This window comes from Scardinius erythrophthalmus (genome assembly GCF_964197995.2).
Source record: "Scardinius erythrophthalmus genome assembly, chromosome: 20".
Lineage (NCBI taxonomy): Eukaryota > Metazoa > Chordata > Actinopteri > Cypriniformes > Leuciscidae > Scardinius > Scardinius erythrophthalmus.
The window spans coordinates 20,551,448-20,570,664 of NC_138240.1; the positions used below are offsets into that span (position 1 = coordinate 20,551,448).

Genomic DNA, 19,217 nt, shown 5'->3' on the forward strand with positions numbered 1-19,217 from the left:
CCCTTCAACAATGATTGATGGTCGCTCTCATTCTGTCTGTGTTCATCCTTTGCTGAGTTTCCTCTTACCTCTTGCTCTTTCTTCTCTCTTTCCCAGCATATGCGAGAGGCTGCAGAGAGGAGGCAGCAGCTAGAATTAGAGCATGAACAAGCCTTGGCCGTCCTCAGTGCCAAGCAGCAGGAGATTGACCTTCTGCAGAAGGTGAGAGGTCAGGGTTTCCAACCACATCATACCATAGGATCGAACTCATGCACAGACTACAGTGTATAAGACCTTGTGTCATGCTTAAGGCTTCTGCTGTCTGATTAAACACATTCACTAAACTCATTAATCGAGACTGGATTTTGGGGATAAACTGTTTTACATGGTTTCAGTCTGGTCAACAGTGCCAGCCTGAGCCTTTTGGGGGCCCTAAGCAGAATTTGATTTGGGGGCCCCTCCCACCACGGGTGCTTGACGATTATTGACACAAATGTCACGCTATAATGTTACATTATAAATTAAAACAATGAGGTTATGTATTAATACAAAATAAATACTTAATAAAAAATAGATACTTAAAAAGTTTTAACTTTTCTTTACTCTTTTACTAACTCTTTGAAACTTCTGAAAACAAACTCACAAAACATATTAAATAAATTATGTGCAAAATATCCTCCAACGTTTTGCAACACTTTGCAGTTTGAATGATGTCTTGTATGAACATGACGGAGTATGTTTTTATGTTTCCACTGTTCGATCGCGCCCGCGCCACACACACACACACACACACACACATACATACACACACACACACACACACACACACACACACACAAACAAACAAACAAACACACACACACACACACACACAACATATTCCAGCAGTGTAATCTTGACATCGCAGCCTGTTCATTATAGCCGTAATAAAATATAATAATAAAATAGTCAACCTAACATATAAAAATGACACTGCTCTGTTTAAATAGTCAGTAGTACAATTCGTACATTCAGCGTAAGCACTGCTCCACTGTGATGTTTCCAAGCATATTTTTGTGCGTGTGAAGAGGGTGATTTTTTCCGTTGATATTGGAACGTGAGTGAAGTACAAAGCCTATAATAAAGAATAGTTTACCATCCAAATACATCGCGAATGTTGAAACATTTTGATTCTAATAAGAGAGATACGTGAGCCCAACGCCGCTTACTTTCACTTTCGCTTTAAATTATTTCGTTTTGGCTTGTTTATAGTTATTTTTTATTCTTGTTCTGTTCTGAATATTATTCAATTTAAAGGATAAATCATTGATTTAAATGTCAATCATCAATCATTGATCAAATAAAATTTTTGTGACATGGCTTAACATTACCGTGACTTTGCGCACAAATTGTCTATGCACGTGAGGTTATGCGCATGACTTAAACACTGGCAGACACAGCAGCAGTTGTAGGCAGGTATATTGATCATGATATCAGAATTTTCTTGTCTTGAATTAGTCATTAATTCATTCATTTATGTCACTTGTTTAAGTTAATTAATATGTATAAAAAAAAAAAAAAAAAAAAAAAAAAACCTTGAGCAGCCGCTTAGTTCGCTTATGCCTCGGGCTGGCTCTGCTGGTCAAAGCTGGTTTAGATGGTAAATCAGCTGGTGGGTTTTTGTCAGATGATTTTGGACTGGAAGTATTTCTTACCTTCTATTTCTATGGGGCTGTATGTGTGTCTTATTTTTTTTAAATAATTTGCCTTTAATATATATATTTTTTTTTACAATAACATGACTGGAAAATGGACTTTGTTTTGCTAAGGCTGATTTCATAGTATTATACAGTTAAATAGTATTTTCAAATATTTTGGATCATTTGTCAAAATTACAGCTTGTTTGGGGGGATAAAAAACCTTTGTCCCAACACAACCAAAAATTTTACATTTAGATTTAAATGGGTTATTTATGCTCTTTGTTTAGAATTTAATATTTAGAAATGTGTACCATATTTAGGGCCGAGCACCGATGGTGTGAGGACACTATTGGAATTGCTCCTTTTTTATAATGGATTTTCACAATTTAAGATAGAAACTAGCTAGGACAATACAAATCTTTACATTTTATTATATTTTGAAAAGATGAATGATTAAGCGTGGTAAAAAAGTTTCTGAGATTTGAGTTTTAATGTGACTTTCATATAGTAAAAAGAAAGAAGTTAGTTTTAATTAAAAATCAACCCCCCACACAAAATTGCCTGAAGTTGAAGAAACACCCAATATTAAAATCCAGCTGTCAAAGTGCTCCTAATGAAGAGAGATGTTTAATGAAAAGGTGTTTCAGCAGTTTCAGGTAACTTGCTGATATATTCCACTTATTTCTCTTTTGAATGAAGAGAAAAGTGCTGCTGTCTCACCGCCCAGAGTAAATGACTCTCTAATGAAACGGCAGAGCAGGTGATCAAATCTGACATTTTCTCAAGAATGCGAGAACATTGTCACCCGCTGAAACGTTTGAGTTATTGTCTGTCTTTATTGAATGGAGCACCGTGATTACAGAGGAGAATAAACAAAGAGGAAATGACACACACGCGTACTCATCAGAAGTCATGACATTAGAACGCAGTTCTGTTGTTCTAAAGGTCTATCTCCATTCATTTTTCTGTTCATGTGGAACTGAAGACTGTTTTGCACAGCTGCTGAGAGTTACAATATATGACCTTACAATACACTGCGTCGGTCTGCGTTGCCTACAGCTTAATCAACCAAACCCGGTACTAGAATTTGCATTTTTGCATTTCAAGTATATGACAAATTTCCATCTAACTGAACAAATTGAATTATATTATGAATTATGAATGAATGCATTTCATAAAATTGTGTATTATAAGACAAATAAAATAATTGGTTTTAAACAAAACGATTTGGTAAATGGCAAAGCTTTGGCAATAATCAAAGAAATGTATATGTCTAGCAAAGTTAAAGATATTTTAATAAATGTAATTAAAACCATTTGTTTAAATATTAATATTAATATTTCCCAGGAGTTTTTTTTCCCTCAGTGTATGAACATGTTTACTAGATTAATTCCAAACATTTCTATTTTTACAAATACTTTATAATCAGTTCTTTAGCCTGTTTGTGTTGTATGTCAAAAATCAATGCTTAAACACTTAAAACACACAGGAATCATTAAAATCACCACACAATAAATTCAGATCTAAATATCTTTGAAAATGCAAATCTGAGATTTGGAGCAGCTTGCAAAAGATGGGCCGATCTGCCAGTACAGAGAGATGTGGGAACATATAGGAATATTTCTGGCCATGACTTTTATTAAGAGCATGTCAGTGACTGATTTGGTATTAATGGTGTTATATATTATTTTTATGTTGTTTATAGGCTCAGGTTGAGGCTAAGAAGGAACATGAAGGTGCCGTCCATCTGTTAGAGGTGAGTAACGATGTCTTCTCATGAGTGTTAGTGCATGTGTTTGTGAGTGTGCATATAAGCATGAATTTTAAATCGTATCTTGGCTGACCTTTAAAGTACAGCACATTCCACATGCGTCATCATGTATTTTCTCATATTAGCCAAAAATCTTGCTTCCATGTGAATCACATCTTAGCTAACACCGTTTTATTTTGAGTTATTCAGACAAATTTATTAAATAAACGAATAAAGTATGTTCTTGTGTACACATCCTCACTGACTAGTTTCATTATTTAATGTTTTAAACTAATGTACATCTCTTTGATGTACATTTTATGATTTATTTACCATATTCTGCTTTGTTCTTTTCATTCATTGCTGCCATTAATTGGCAGTTAATGGGAAATGGGGGGAGGGGGGAAGTACTCATGTTGGGTGTTTGTGACTTCTGAAACTAAAGAAATGCTTGTGTGTGTAACTGTGATTTGTTTGGTTTCTTACATCTCTTGTCACTATGTTACTGGTCTTTTTTGTTTTTGTTTTTGTTTGTTTGCATATACAGAATCACTTGGACAGCATGCAGGTATTTTCGAGTTACTTTTCCTCAAAGTTCTCCCTCCCCGTGTGACTCATTGGGGTAGTTCCTGTCACCTCGTTTAGCTGTCCTGTCAATTACTGCTCATATCCATGATCGGTCTGTAAACGTTTGATTAATATCTTTGATCTATATCGCCATAGATCAAAATATTGAACCGTTTTAGGAGAAACCATCAAACTTCATAGTCATTTTATACGTACCTGACAAAGTTGTTTATGTGTTTTATAAATGTTTAAGGTGTAAAAACAGGTCACGTTTTGCATGCTTTTGTATTCGATGCCAAACAACTGCTTTTTATTGCATTTAAAAAAAAAATATATATATATATATATATAAAAATACTATTATTAATAACAGTATATCATGTTGCTAATAATTAAATTAGAATTTGATTTGTTTTTAATGTTATTGATATAAAATAATTATTACATTAAATTAAAACTATTTTAACAATATATGTATTAAATAGTATACATTAAATAAAAATATCAATATAAAATTAAATAAAAAAAATATGATTATATTTAAATATTTTAATGAATTGTTTGTTATTGCTATGTAAAATGTATGTAAAATGGGTGGTGGCATATACTTGTCATCCAAATAGATAATTAACTAATCACAAACTCTGCCATCTTTAACAAACGGTAAAAAATTGTCTTCTACTGTAGATTTTTTTAAACCAGATTGTTTGAAACCATCCAGCTGTACCCTCATTCCTCTTGAGTGGCAGTTTTTATTTTGGATTTTTTTGATAGTACTGATGCTTAACAGGAGATAAATGAAGATGAGGGCAGCCTATAGTTGAGGGCATATTCATGAAAGTAAGTTTGTTCTCAGTGGTTAAAGTTTCTCATTCACTGCCTGATCTTTTCTGCTCTTCCTGTGTTGCGATGCATGTGTGCTGCCTTGTGCTGAATGCTGTTAGCGCCTCATGGATATGTGCGTTTGCAGATCAGATCAGCAACAATAAACATGACTGATGGATTGCAGGACGTGTCATGTCTTCCTTCCACCACCCTCCTTTAATTTCCTTGCCCAAAAAGCCCTGCTTAGTGATTTATGTGAACTTGTAACTTGTGCATAAACATAATGCACAAGTCAATGTCCATTTTGACATGATTAAAATGCAAACTCACACCTCTAATGCAGTTAATAGTATTGATGTACAAGTATTCATGTAAGTTTCGTCAAATCATCAGGCATAAACAGCTTTTACTGTTATTTTGGCATGTGTGGTACCCTCCTCCATGTAATATTACTTCCCATTGCTAACTTCATGACCAAAAAAGAGATTTGTTGTACAATAACAGCTGAACATAGATTGACTCCTGTCTTTGTTTGATTCTGTTGGTGTCTGAAGCTGAGAAGTGTCCTTCGCACTAAGAACACAATGCGATTTTTGGTAGGAAAAACCTCCTTTTAGATGTGGGCCATTCTTGTAGTATTGTAGGTTGCTTACCACAGCTGGTAGAGTTCGTTGGCTCCATTCATTAGCTTTGTTCGGTTAGTTAATGTGAAGTGCAGATGTTAACTATTGTAAATGTCACTGTTGCTAGAGTCTTGCTTTTTATTACAGACCAGACCGAATTGGTCTCTGTACGGTTTTTAACGCTAGCCTTTCTCTTTTCCTTTTCTTTCCAGGCTAAAGTGAGAGAACTGGAGGAAAAATGTCGGACGCAGAGTGAGCAGTTTAACCTGCTGTCTAAAGAGTTGGAGAAGTTCAGGTTGCAGGCTGGGAAGTTAGACATCCTGAGCAGCAGTCAGCTCACAGGGAGCGACTCTCCCGGTTCACCCACCAAACCCCTCACTCTCTCCCAGCTCCTCAACGGCCTCTCTGCCCCCTCCGGGAAAGGTACTGTATGCACTCTGAAGAAGATCATGTGTTGACACTTCCTGAAATAGTTAACAGAGTAATGTAGAAAGCAGCATGGTATGGTTTCTTTGGTGCTGAAAATCCATATTTGACATTTTACTGTTTCGTTCATTCTAGGGATGTTAACCGATGACCGTTTGACCGATGGTTGACCGTATCAACGTTAACCTGTCAAAGTTGTCGGTAGTCGGTTAAAAAAAAAAAGTGATCTCTAAATTAGGCTATTATAGACAGTGGACTAAACACTACGACAGTTAGCCATCTCATTCCAAGATCTTTTTGTGTGAAGTGAACAATTCCCTCACAATCAATTTTTCATAACTTGCCTGTTTGTACTTAATAAACCAATAAAAACATTTGGCGCGAGGTCACAGCTTTTGGGTTCGCGAAAAGTAAAGGCTACAGGCTAAAACACTTGAGGTTAGAGCCAGGGCAGCCGACAGGAATCATCATCTTTCTCTATTATTGTTAGCACTACCTCAAACTAAAGCGGCATCTCTTCGGAGCTGTCATTTTCTTATGAGCCGCGGCAATGTTTCAAATGAGCTTCTAACGCTAGACAAACGCCTTTATTTTCAACGCGATCACCTTGTACCCAAACCATTTCGAAACTAAGGAGCCATTTGTCCTCCGATTACATACAGAGCGGCAGAGAGATGCGACAGAGTTGCGAAATTGCAGGCGCGGCTCGAAATGGCTGTTATTTCAAATAGTTTAGCATATTTTAAACTAATCGGTTAACCGGTTTCAACCGGCTAATGAGGCTCGGTGGTCGGTCAAGAAAATATTTAGTTTTCGCCATCCCTAATTCATTCTAATAAATTTACAAAATAGTAGATAAATAAATGACCTCAAGGACCTCAACATAATTGGAATATTTTGGGGAATATTACAGTTTTTCTCGATTGCTTAAACACATTTCTTAAAACTATGCCTCGTATTCTCAAAACTACAAACACAAATCCATAACGTCACACCCAATTCCCCAAACATCCTATTCTCAGGTCAAAATGAAGCTCTACACTCAAAACCATTCACTCTTGCTGAAAAACCAAACTTTGCCCTCAGACAGGGCACACAAGCCCTCAAAATCACACACACTACAACATAGTCTAAGACACTGGTGCAATAAATTTAAAACAACATTTCCAAAACTGGTAAGTTATGTTGCTTGTGGTTCCCCCATCACAAACCTTTTCACATGATGAACACAAAAGACACAACCAGTGTATACAATGGCACATTTTTATTCATACACAGAAAACACATACACAAAAAAAATTTTTTTTCCTGTTTTACTCATTTTTTTTTTTACTCTTTTTTTTTACTCTCTCCTTTAATTTTTTTTTTATATTTACTTACAGTAAGGTGTGTGTGACCAACATATGACAGTAAAAGAGCACACACAAACCATATTGGAATTCGAATTGTATTGGAATGGTAAAGAGTGTTGGGACGTGACAGGAGGGCCTCCACTCAAGGAGACAATATGATGGACACGTCTAAGAATGTTCCACATATGGTTGAAATACCATCATTTGCTTAGAAAGATAACATTCTGGGAGTCAAGACTATAAAGGTTGAAGGATGCCCTCCCTTCTCTGTCACACTCTGCAGCCACACTTTGTGACTGTATGACTGCTGGCCTTTTCTTGCAAGAAAATAAACCTCATCAAAGACTATTGGAAATGTTTGTCTCTTATTCAGTGATAGAATTGTGTTTGCCACCACACCTCCCTGAAGGTTCTCGAGGCGACGGTAAAGCGACTCATATTTGGCCTTACTCGTAGCCGAGCCTCCCTCATAGTCATACCACTGACTAACACATGGGCAACTAGAGTGGCAATCTGAGATTGCTTGTCTTCTTGTCCTTGCCTCCTCATTCTTATCCCTCTTCCTTCATGTCTTTCTGGATCCATTGTTCCAAAACGCAATAAACTGATTTGGGCCCTTTTATCTATCTATTGAAGGTTCTGATTGATGTGTGTTAAATTTTGACTCTTTGTGTTTCCACCTGAGTAATTGTGTGCTAACTGAGCTGAAGCTGTACTGACTTGAGTGAACAATATTGAATGCTAGTGCTTTCTAAATGACAACATTGTCTAAGCAATGAGAAATGAAGGGATTTGTGTGTAGAGTTTTGCAGTGACAGTTCAACAAATCTGACTCATGTGTCAAGACAGGGAATAGTGTTTATAGTTGAGTGAAATGGGTGTGCTTTTTGATAAATGGCGTTATGGTTTTGAAATTTTAGTTCAAAAGCCTGGTTATAGTCTTTAAGCAATCGAGAAAAACTGTAAAATCAATTTGCATCTGCAAACAAATAATGTTCTCAGAACTAACGTAATTTTGTCATTTTTTGCTGTTTGACAACCAGATAGTGGCTTTTTGGCTTAATTGTTTAATAGTATATCAATATATCAATGATTTTTTTATCATTTTGAAGCTGATTTATTTGTTTAAAATAAATGGCATTTGGTTTTAAGTTTTGCCACTTTTTTTAATTAATACTTTTATTCAGCAAGGATGCATTAAATTGATCAAAAGTTAAAGACGTTTATAATGTAAAGCAACTCTTTGCAACATAATAATAAGGAATGTTTCTTGAGCACCAAGTCAGCATATTAGAACTATTTCTGAAGGATCATGTGACACTGAAGACTGAAGTAATTTTTACTGTGTTTTTGATCAAATGAATGCAGCCTTGGTGATCATAAGAGTCTTCTTTTAAAAACATGAAAAAATCTTAACGACCCCAAACTTTTGAACAGTAGTGTATAGTTTCTGTCCAAATCCCTTTTGTATATTCATTCATGTACGGGATTGATTGATTATAGTTCACTTCATATTTGTTTATCTTCAGTTTGCCATCTTTTATCCCTTTCCTTTCCAATTAGACCATATGAAACAATATCTAATGCTGAAAAATCTGAAGGCTGATAAGATCAACAGCAGTGATGATGTGCTGAGATGGGGCTGTACACAGTAATGAAGTAATCAGTCACTTTTGTGTGTGTGTGAAGGTAATGAGGATTCGATGAGTAAGATCTCAGAGCTCATTCGGCCTCTGCAGATGACTGAGGGGGAGAAGGTAGAGCTCCTGTCTGTTAAACCCACCTTCCTGTCACGAAGCACACCCTCCAGCCCACGACGGGCCTTCCTCTCAGAGGTGCGGCCCGTCATCGCCACTGCTGTGAGTATCTCAAACAAACCAACCAGTCAGTGTCAGTTCGTTTTACCTTTAATGTTAACCCTTCACACTTTCATTTTAGTTTAATATTTTAAACCGAAAGTTAAATATAGAAAAAGAAGTGCGGTTCTACAGAATAAAATAGTTTAGATTAACATTTTTCTGAATGAAATACCAGTGCTTGCAAAGCCAGCACAAAAACAGTGTCATGAACTGGATTATATTATTATTTTATAATGTTTCCTGGGGTGCCCTTATAATGTTAGTATGATTTTCACATAAAAAAAAATTCATAATCTAGAAATAAAAGGCATTTTTCCAAGCCTGATTTGAACGCTATGTTTGAAAGGGCGTGTCTGCTGTGAGACTTCAGTGTAAACGCCCACTGCTGTGATTGGTTGACATGTTTGCATATGAAATAGCTAGTATTACAAGTGGAACTCTCTCGAAATCTTTTACTATGTTTTTACTATTACAGCTATCGAGATTAACGAATCGTGAAAAGTTAGATGTATTCTCATCACATGAAAGGTTGCAGTGATTAGCATTGAGCAGATGACATACAGTCTGTTGATCGCGTGAACGCAATTTCTGCACTTTCACGAATGCTTTCACCAAATAACAATGCAAACACGATGTAAATACAGTAAGAGCTTCGTTGTACATTGTAACAGCATCGATTACATAACATTTTGGCAAGTGTCCAGATAAACTTGAGCTGTGTGATTGACAGCTTGGGTGATTGGAAAGAGCGTTCTTTGATCGCTTTATGTATGTAATTTAATCACAGTTTAAATAAGATTATTTTCATATGGAAGCTTGTTTCCGCCACACACAAAAAAAAAAAGATAATTGCGACTTTTTATCTCACAATTGCGATTGCGACATCTCGCAATTCTGACTTTATTTCTCAGAATTGCGAGATATAAAGTCAGAATTGCGTGAAATAAAGTCGCAATTGCGTGTTTTAAAGTCAGAATGGCGAGATATAATGTCCGAATTGCGTGAAATAAAGTCACAATTGCGTGTTATAAAGTCAGAATTCAGACTTTTTTTTCTCGCAATTGCGACTTTATATCACGCAATTCTGACTTTATATCTCAGAATTCTGACTTTAAAACACGCAATTGGGAGATATAAAGTCAGAATTGCATGATATAAAGTCGCAATTACGTGTTATAAAGTCAGAATTGTGAGATATAAACTATTCTAAGGTAAAAAAAAAAAAAAAAGTCTGTCTTTTTTTCCCCCTTAGAATTGGACTTTATATCTCACAATTCTGAGAAAAGATGTCAGAATTGCGAGATATAAACTCACAATTATGTGTTATAAAGTCAGAATTGCGTGATATAAAGTCAGAATTCTGAGATATAAAGTCAGAATTGTGATATAAAGTCGCAATTGCGTGAAATAAAGTTTTATAAAAGTCAGAATTCTGAGATATACAGTAAAGTCAGAATTCTGAGATATAAAGTCAGAATTGTGTGATATAAAGTCGCAATTGCGAGAAAAAAAGTCTGAATTCTGACTTTATAAGACGCAATTGCGACTTTATATCTCGCAATTCTGACTTTATATCTCAGAATTCTGACTTTACTGTATATCTCAGAATTCTGACTTTTATAAAACTTTATTTCACGCAATTCTGACTTTATATCTCGCAATTCTGAGAAATAAAGTAAGAGTTGCGAGATGTATACTCGCAATTGTGAGATAAAAAGTCGCAATTATCTTTTAAAATGTTTTATTCAGTGGTGGAAACAAGCTTCCATATTTTCATCCTACTAAGAGAAATGACGTGAAGTTGATCTGAAGTGAAGTTGAGTCACTGGCTTGATTTACTGATGCATAAACAGAATTGAACGATTTTGAGAGATAATCTGTCTGAACTTGAACATGATTACTTGCATGTTTGGGGCGTTGCTGGCAGATCCATATCGTCTGCGCCGAAATTTACCAAATAATCCACAGTAAAATGAATAATGCACTGCTGAGACATTCACATTGGTCTTTCGCTGCTCTGTGACATCATAAGTCACCACTTTTTAGATCCTGTCGTTTTCTGGCCTTAGTTTCAATAAAAGCAAGTTTTTGGAATAACAAGGAAGTTTTGAAACTTACAGGGTATTTTTTATAGTATAACGAACTCTTAACTGTCAAAAGATCAAGGAAAATTTTAATTCTCAGTTCATGACCCCTTAATAGGTTTTAGACTTTTGTTCTGTGTGTAAAGTAAATGCAAGAATTAGAACCGATAAAGGCAGCTATAGATGGCTAAAAGATGCCAGAAAGAAAAAAATTCCAAATAAATGTAAGAAAGAAGTCTAATAGCAATTCAGTATGCGAATATTACAATGATTTAACCTCTTCATTTTGAAAGGCAACAATGCAAATCAATGGAGAATTTTCAATAACATTTTTTTTTTAATAATTTAAAATTTGACTTAAATTTATTATAAAGTTAAAATTTATAAAACACTGAAATTGTCTACAAATAAAGTTTGTATAGAGTCAAATGAATAGAATAGAATCTATTCTAACATATAAAAACCCAAAAGAGAAAAGTAGATTCTAGTAGTGTGTCGTACCACAGTGATTTGGCCATTATGAGAATAATTACAGTATACACTGACAGACTGTGTGTGTGTGTGTGAGAGAAATTGTGTGTGGGTGTGAATAGTCCAATCTGTCTGCTCAGACTGTGCTCCGCTGGTGCTATTGGCTTAATCGCCCACATTATCAGATTGCACACGGGAATTTGTTCTCAATTAATTCAGATTTCAGTTTTTCCCTAAAAAATTATCAAAAATCAAAACCATGTATTCTCTTTACAACCCATTGATTTGTCATTGACATTCTTAGGCTTTGTTCACACTGCACACAATCAGATTTGGTTTCCAAATCCGATCTTGAGGTCTAAGAGTTTCAGTGGCGTAGCAAGTCATGCCCTGGGCCCATATGCAAGACATTTTTAATGCCCTCTTTCTCTTTTAGATGGATAAAGAGCCCGGATCGTCCCCCAGGTCTAAGTCCAGATACACAGGCAAAGTGAGACTGTGTGTTGCCCGTTACAAGTAAGTGGATCCACTACAGCTGTTGTAATATGTTACCATACGTTACAATTGGACGTTTGCTGTAATAATAGGTTATAGTGTGTCATTAGCTGTAATGATTTGTTATATCATGCCATTAGCTGTAATGATTAGGTGTAGAATAGCGTTAGGGACTGTATCAAGTCTGTGTTAAGTACAAGTTAAGTGTATCAACAACATCTGTGCACACAATCAATTACCACAGATGAGAATTTTGACTCATCTACCAAGCACAGCAGATAAACGTTTAAAATACGCTGTCATACAATCATAGAAAAGATTTACCAAAAATACGAGCTTCACATTTTTGCTTTAAACCTTTCAGCCAGCTTGCCCATTGGCTCCACTAGCGTCACCAGATGGTTTTTACTGAAATAATGAAAAATAATGTTTCAAACAGGTTGCACTCCACTATATCAAGCTGGCCAGGATGCCCGAACAAACCAAGCAATGTTTTGTTTAACATTTTAGGGAAATATCAGTTATATCAGCATTTTCCACTAATAGTTTACCATCAAAACATATACATTTCTTCGTTAGGTTTGATTTAATCAAGAATATACCTTACAAAAAAAAAACAAAAAAAAATATGAATTGAATACAGCGTGTCCTCTGTGCAGTTATAACCCTTACGATGGCCCCAATGAACATCCTGAAGCAGAGCTCCCCCTGGTGGCTGGGAAGTACCTGTATGTTTATGGGACCATGGATGAGGACGGCTTCTATGAAGGTGTGTCATAATACAGGACTACCTCAGAGTGGTTATATACTGTCATTCAAAAGTTTGAGGTCAATAAGATTTTTTAAGAAAGAAAGTCTCTTCAAGGTATTCTGCTCAACAAGGTTGCATTTATTTGATCAAATAAATTGTGCAATATGATGACAATTTAAAATAACTGTTTTCTATTTGAATAAAATGTAATTTATTTCTGTGAAGGCAAAGCTTAATTTTCACAGTCTTTTCTTCAGTCTTACGTTTCACATTATAAAAAAATAGAAGCCTTTTGTAACATTTTAAATGCCTTTACTGTCACCTTTATTGTCATCAATTTAATGCATCTTATTGAATAAAAGTGTCAATTTCTTGAATTGAAAAAAATTCTTACTGACCCCAGTCTTTTAAATAGTAGTGTTCGACTGCTACTGTTTCCTCAGTGTGAACAATATAGTGTAAGCAGTCACTGTAAGAAGACATTGACAAGTGCAGTTTTCTTTCCCATGGTGACATATTTCCTAATAACAATATCTTTTTGTAGCATGAATAGTCTTTTCTCCCTCATGCTCTTTTTCACCACTCAATGCCCTTTTCTGCACTTCAGGGGAGTTGTTGGATGGACAGCAGGGTCTCGTTCCCTCCAACTTTGTGGACTTTGTCCAGGACGAGGAGCTTCCCTCGATTCCTCTCTTGGACCGCATCAAGGAACCGTCCTACCTCAACCACAGCCCCCCCTCCATGCCGAGCAGCGCCGTGAGCACGCTCAGCACGCTGCTCTCAGACAGGCTGGATGCCCTGGGCTCGGGTACCGGGACGGGCACCAGCAGCAGCAGTGGGGTGAGCAGCTTGGGCATGAGCATTGGGCTGGGCATGGACTTTCTGGGACCCTGCAGCAACGGCACAGGCACGCTGGACGTGAACATTGATGAGATCGGAGAAGACATCGTGCCTTACCCCCGCCGCATTACCTTGATCAAACAGCTGGCCAAGAGTGTCATTATAAGCTGGGAGCCTCCAGTGGTTTTGCCTGGGTGGACGCCCATCAGTGGCTACAACGTGCTGGTGGATCAGGAGGTGCGCATGAGCGTGCCCTTCGGCGGCCGCACCAAGTCTTTGATCGAGAAGCTGAACCTGGCCTCCTGTACTCACCGCATCTCCATCCAGAGCATGACAGAGCGGGGGCTCTCCGATCCGCTGCGCTGCACACTGCTGGTGGGGAAAGATGTGGTGGTGGCACCCTATTACCTTCGTGTGGAGAACATCACACAAGTTTCGGCTGAACTCACCTGGATGCCGAGCAACAGTAACTACAGCCACATGATCTTCCTGAATGATGGGGAGTATGATGTAGTGAAGCCTGGAGGGTACAAATACCACTTCTACAACCTGAAGCCCATGACTGTGTATAAGATACGGGTGGTGGCCCGACCCCATCAGGTGCCCTGGCAGCTTCCCCTTGAGCAGAGGGAGAAGAAGGAGGTCTCGGTGGAGTTCTGCACACAGCCAGCCGGTGAGTGCACTCTCTGCACGTTCATGAGTGAGTGATTTTACATCTTATTACTAGCGCTGTTAATCGATTGAAACATTCAATCAGATTAATTGCATAATATTTCGTTGCGTCGCAGATCGCCATGCGTTCTTGCAAAAACGTGAAGTTGATACTTCAAGATTGAATTGCTTCAATGGTAGGAACATTTCTTATTACAGAATTTACATACAAGTAAGGGGCCATTGTTGTTGTTGTTGTTGTTTTCCTTTAAATATATAGACATTATATAGTTGTAATATGAAGTAAGATGCAATTAATATACAGTTAATTATTTATTATATAATATTAAAAATATATATATATTTATAAATATTAATTATTATTTTATTAAGAAATTTTTACTTTTATTCAGCAAGGATGCATTAACTAGATTAAAAGTAACAGGAAATACATTTATAATGTTACAAAAGATTTCTGTTTCAAATAAATGCTGTTCTTTTGAATGAATCCTGAAAAAAACGTCTCACGGTTTCCACGAAAAGATTAACATTGATAATAAGACATTTTTCTTATGCACCAAGTCTATGAAGGTAAAACAGTAGCAAAACTCGAGAGCATGTAAATGTGAATTTGAGAACTTGTACAATAAATATTCGTACTTGTACATGAACATTTACACTCACAGCCCCAATGTGAAAACCTGTAAAATAAAAATCTGAAGTTGAATTTTGAAATTTGCACTCGCAGATAATAGTCACAAACCTGTATTCTGAATCTGAAGCTGCAGACGAGTAGACACAAATGTGTAAAATGCCATTCACAGAAATACAACGACAGGCACAAACTTGTAATATATATTTTGCGTTTAATCTTACGTTCACATTCGCGGTACTACCTCAAATAGGCACTTGCAACTTCTCAAATCTGTCACTGCAAGTTCAAATTTCGCGCCTTGACTTTTGCTACTCTTTTCGCGATATATCAGGTGCAAAACTAACTTGTGCACTTGAAACTCAGAAGCGGTGAGAGAGAAAGGGGGGCGGGAGGAGGGGGGGTCAAAGGAGACGTTTTATTGGTTGGCACCTAGCCAATGAAATGGGAGTTCGATGATGTCACGAAACCCGCGTGCACTGAAACACTAACATGGCTTAATGCATTAGACTGATATTAAAATAAATAAACGATATTATCAAACTCAGTAGACACAATGCTTATAATGCATACTACAGAAAAGCAGATGAGCACAGAATATGACGTAAAACATATGACGTATGCCATATATATTTGCCATATCTGGTATATATATATACCATAGACTGTAGGCTAAAAGACACACACACGTACGTACGTATATATATAATTTATTTATGTTTTGTTTGTTTTTGTGTGTCCAACAGTTAGGCTAGGGTGAATATTTAAAACATTTACAATACATTTTTCCAAAGCGACTTGCATTGCATTTCAAGGTATACATTTTACATTCTTATCAGATAATTTAGGTGCATTTTCATTGGAATTGGCATATATATAAGCAAATGTGTGTTCAGTGCAAATAAACTCGCTGCCTGTGTTTTATTAATAAAGGAACAAATTATGTGTTTTTTTATTGTTTTTAATTTTTATTTTATAACTGTTGGTCCATTAAGCCTCATTAAGTGTTTTCTTGGGTTCGAGGAAAACGTACAATTAAACGCGTTGCGTTCATATTCTGTGCTCATTTTTTTTCTGTATGCTTTATGGTGTTTCCTGAGTTTGGTCTTTTAATACCACTGTCTCAATTAAACGCGTTGCGTTCATATTCTATAAAACTATTCCAGTAAAACTAATGATATTTCATAAAAATATTTTCCAAGCGTTTTAAAAAATAGCTGATACATAAGCATAAATGTTTTCATTGTGGCTGGCGTTGTTCATTGGTGAGGCATCGACCAATAAAATGACTTCATTCCGACCCCAGCCCCGCCCCCGACTCTGCTCTCTCAAGTCTGCATTTACAAGTGCACGAGTGAGTTTTGCTACAGGCATATCGCAAAAAGAGTAGCAAAAGTCAAAGCGCTAGGATTTGAAGCTGTACTGCCAGATATGAGAGGTTGTGAGTGCCGACTTGTGGTTGTACAACGAAACTGAACTAAAGCACAAAGATAAATGTGTAGTACACAATTGTGCCTGTCATTTTGTTTATGTAAATGACACTTTACACATTTGTAACTATTAATCTGCAACTTCGAATTCAAAACACAGGTGTTCTGAGTATTGTCTGTGTGTGCAAATCGATAGATGCAGCTTTTCACATCAGAGCTGCAAGTATAAATTTCAACTTACAAATACAAATATTAATTTTACAAGTTCTCACATTCAAATTAGCAAGCTTTCGAGTTTTGCTACTGTTTTACCTTCATACAAGTCAGCATATTAGAATGATTTCTGAAGGATCATGTGACACTGAAGACTGGAGTAATGATGCTGAAAATTCAGCTTTACCATCACATCTTATAATATTTCACAATATTACTAATTTACTATATTATTGATCAAATAAATGCAGCCTTGGTGATCATAAGAGATTTCTTCCAAAAACATTATAAAATCTTACTGACCCATAACTTTTTATTTTAACTGCAGTAAATTGACGTTAAATTGTCAGCCCAAGTTATCACTTATTTGCTTCTAACCCGGCCTTTTTTAAATACTCATCCTATTCTGAATGAATAATAAGAATACCTGGATTTTTACAGTAGCTAGACAGTAGAGACAGAGCTAGCGTGAGTTTATGCAGATGTATTTGGAGGTTATGTTTTGCTATTGGCCCTATATATATCACATATATATTTTTGACCAATCAGCTTTCTTAAGTTAATTTTCATATCCGCGATTAAAGCTGGTGGTGTTTATGGTCAAAAGAGATGCACCCCTGCACAACTCTAATACTAATCAGGATAGCAGGAGACACAAGCAATGGGAGTTAGTTCAGAAATTGATGTAATGAATGAGGCAACAACGTCGTCGGTGAGAGAACATCACTGATCAGCTGAATGATATTTGGTCGCAATGTAGACAGAATAGGTGGCGGAATAAGGTGTAGGGCTGTGCAGAAACTTGTGAATGATGCTTTTATAGTTGTGCCATCACAGTTTAGTGACGTCATGTTCCAGGAAAACTAAAGTTGTATGGTCAGTTTGGTCACAGCAATTTAATTGTTGTTTTGGTTCCGACAATTATTCATTTACAAATGAATTACTGCCCCTACATCTAGAAATGTTTAACTTTTTTCCAACTTTTAAGGGCCAATTATCAAAATATCTCTACTCTGAGCAGACTCTGATAAAATTGGACTGGAGGGAACCAGTTTGTCTTTGTATCTACCAATTCCTATGAGACCAGCCATCATAATCCTTGTCCAATTATTTTCTCATCCAAATATTTTGAAGATGGTGCTTCCTCAGAGAATATCATATAAGTTGTCAGTTGTTTGTGGGAGTTCCTCATGTGTCAGATAACAGTTAACATTAGGTGTGTAACCTTGATGTTTGCTATGCTGTTTCTGTTCATCAATTCACCCTGCTAAAGGAGGAAGACTGAGAGTTTAGTGCTCCATAATGAGCTTCCTACCCTAGAGAGACTGTAGACAAGCACAAGCTGCCTTCATTAAAAGAACCCTATGGCATGTTGTCGCTCTGGTTTTATTACGCAGACGTCTACCTGAGATGTTGATCAGCCGAGTTACATTTTGCTTTTCTTCATCTCTCCACGCTGTTCCCAGAGGACCCTGAAGATGCCTTGCTTTTAAGCTTTGGAGTACAGACGAATGAGAGCGGAGGAAATGAATGAATGCGTGATGAATGGAAATGCGTTTGCCGCAGTAGGGAAGCGGAGCGACTGAAGATGAAAAGAGGCAGAATCAGAGAGGATGTGAGAAAGGCGAGGGCGGAGGGGGAGAACAGGGGGATGCCCGGTATTCTGCTTCTGAGGGAGTCCTCGCTTGCTCTTTCTTTACTGTCTCCCACATTATTTCACACTGGCTCACACACTCACAGACGTATACACGCTCGTCGCAATGCCAAGAAACAGAGCAGACATGCATATGAGGATGCTTTCAGTGCCAGCTCATTTTTTTCCCTCCGATCCTGAGTGTGACAGCCATTGTCCAGGGAGGAAATGAAAGGCCGTCAGCATTATTATGGCTGTCTCCTGCCGTGCCGTGGCTCTCAGCAAAGCCTCTGATCATTAACAGTTGCAGATTTTATTTGTATAGAATGTTAATTAATCCTAATGTTCTGATTGGTGTCGAGAGAAGACCATTTATCTCTGAAGACCCATTTAATATCTCATAAATCACTATGGTTGATACTCCATGACTTATTCTAGTCTTACAGTGTTTCCCCTACCATTGTTTTGGGGGTGTTTGGTATGGGGGATCCGCTCTGAAAGTCACTTCGTGAGCATTTAACCGCTTCATTTGAGAAAAACTATCATCGTGTCATAAACACACAGAGGGCCCTATTTTAACGATCTGAAACGCAAGTGTCAAAGCGCAAAGCGCAAGTAACTTTGTGGGCGGGTCTTGGCGCTGTTGCTATTTTCCCGGCGGGATAAATGACTCTTGCACCAGGCGCAAATCTAAAATGGGTTGGTCTGAAGCAGCTTCATTATTCATAGGTGTGGTTTGGGCGTAACGTGAAATAAACCAATCAGAGCGTCATCTCACATTCCCTTTAAGAGCAGGCGTGCTTGTTCTAAAGCGGATTCCTATTATAACGGCGGATTTGCCAGGCGCGCGCCAGGAGCGGTTCACAGTCAAGGAGAGCAACACTCTCGTCAGGGACGTTGGGGATGGAGAAACCCACCCAAATTAACTTCGGTTAAA

At 37.2% G+C, this 19,217-nt stretch overlaps 1 protein-coding gene across 1 annotated transcript in view; it reads left to right on the top strand.

Annotated features, from left to right (window-relative positions):
* Window positions 1–96: 96 nt before the first annotated feature.
* The window catches only part of rimbp2b (RIMS binding protein 2b), a gene marked incomplete at its 3' end in the record, with an annotated part of 57,311 nt that continues 38,190 nt past the window's right edge, over window positions 97–19,217 (top strand). The window contains exons 1-10 of the mRNA XM_081348491.1: window positions 97–201; window positions 3,364–3,414; window positions 3,956–3,976; window positions 5,355–5,396; window positions 5,636–5,846; window positions 8,891–9,060; window positions 12,052–12,131; window positions 12,770–12,879; window positions 13,469–14,374; window positions 14,490–14,549. Coding sequence (XP_081204617.1) covers window positions 100–201; window positions 3,364–3,414; window positions 3,956–3,976; window positions 5,355–5,396; window positions 5,636–5,846; window positions 8,891–9,060; window positions 12,052–12,131; window positions 12,770–12,879; window positions 13,469–14,374; window positions 14,490–14,549 — 1,753 coding nt within the window. The 5' untranslated portion in view covers window positions 97–99. The remainder of the gene's footprint in view (window positions 202–3,363; window positions 3,415–3,955; window positions 3,977–5,354; window positions 5,397–5,635; window positions 5,847–8,890; window positions 9,061–12,051; window positions 12,132–12,769; window positions 12,880–13,468; window positions 14,375–14,489; window positions 14,550–19,217) is intronic.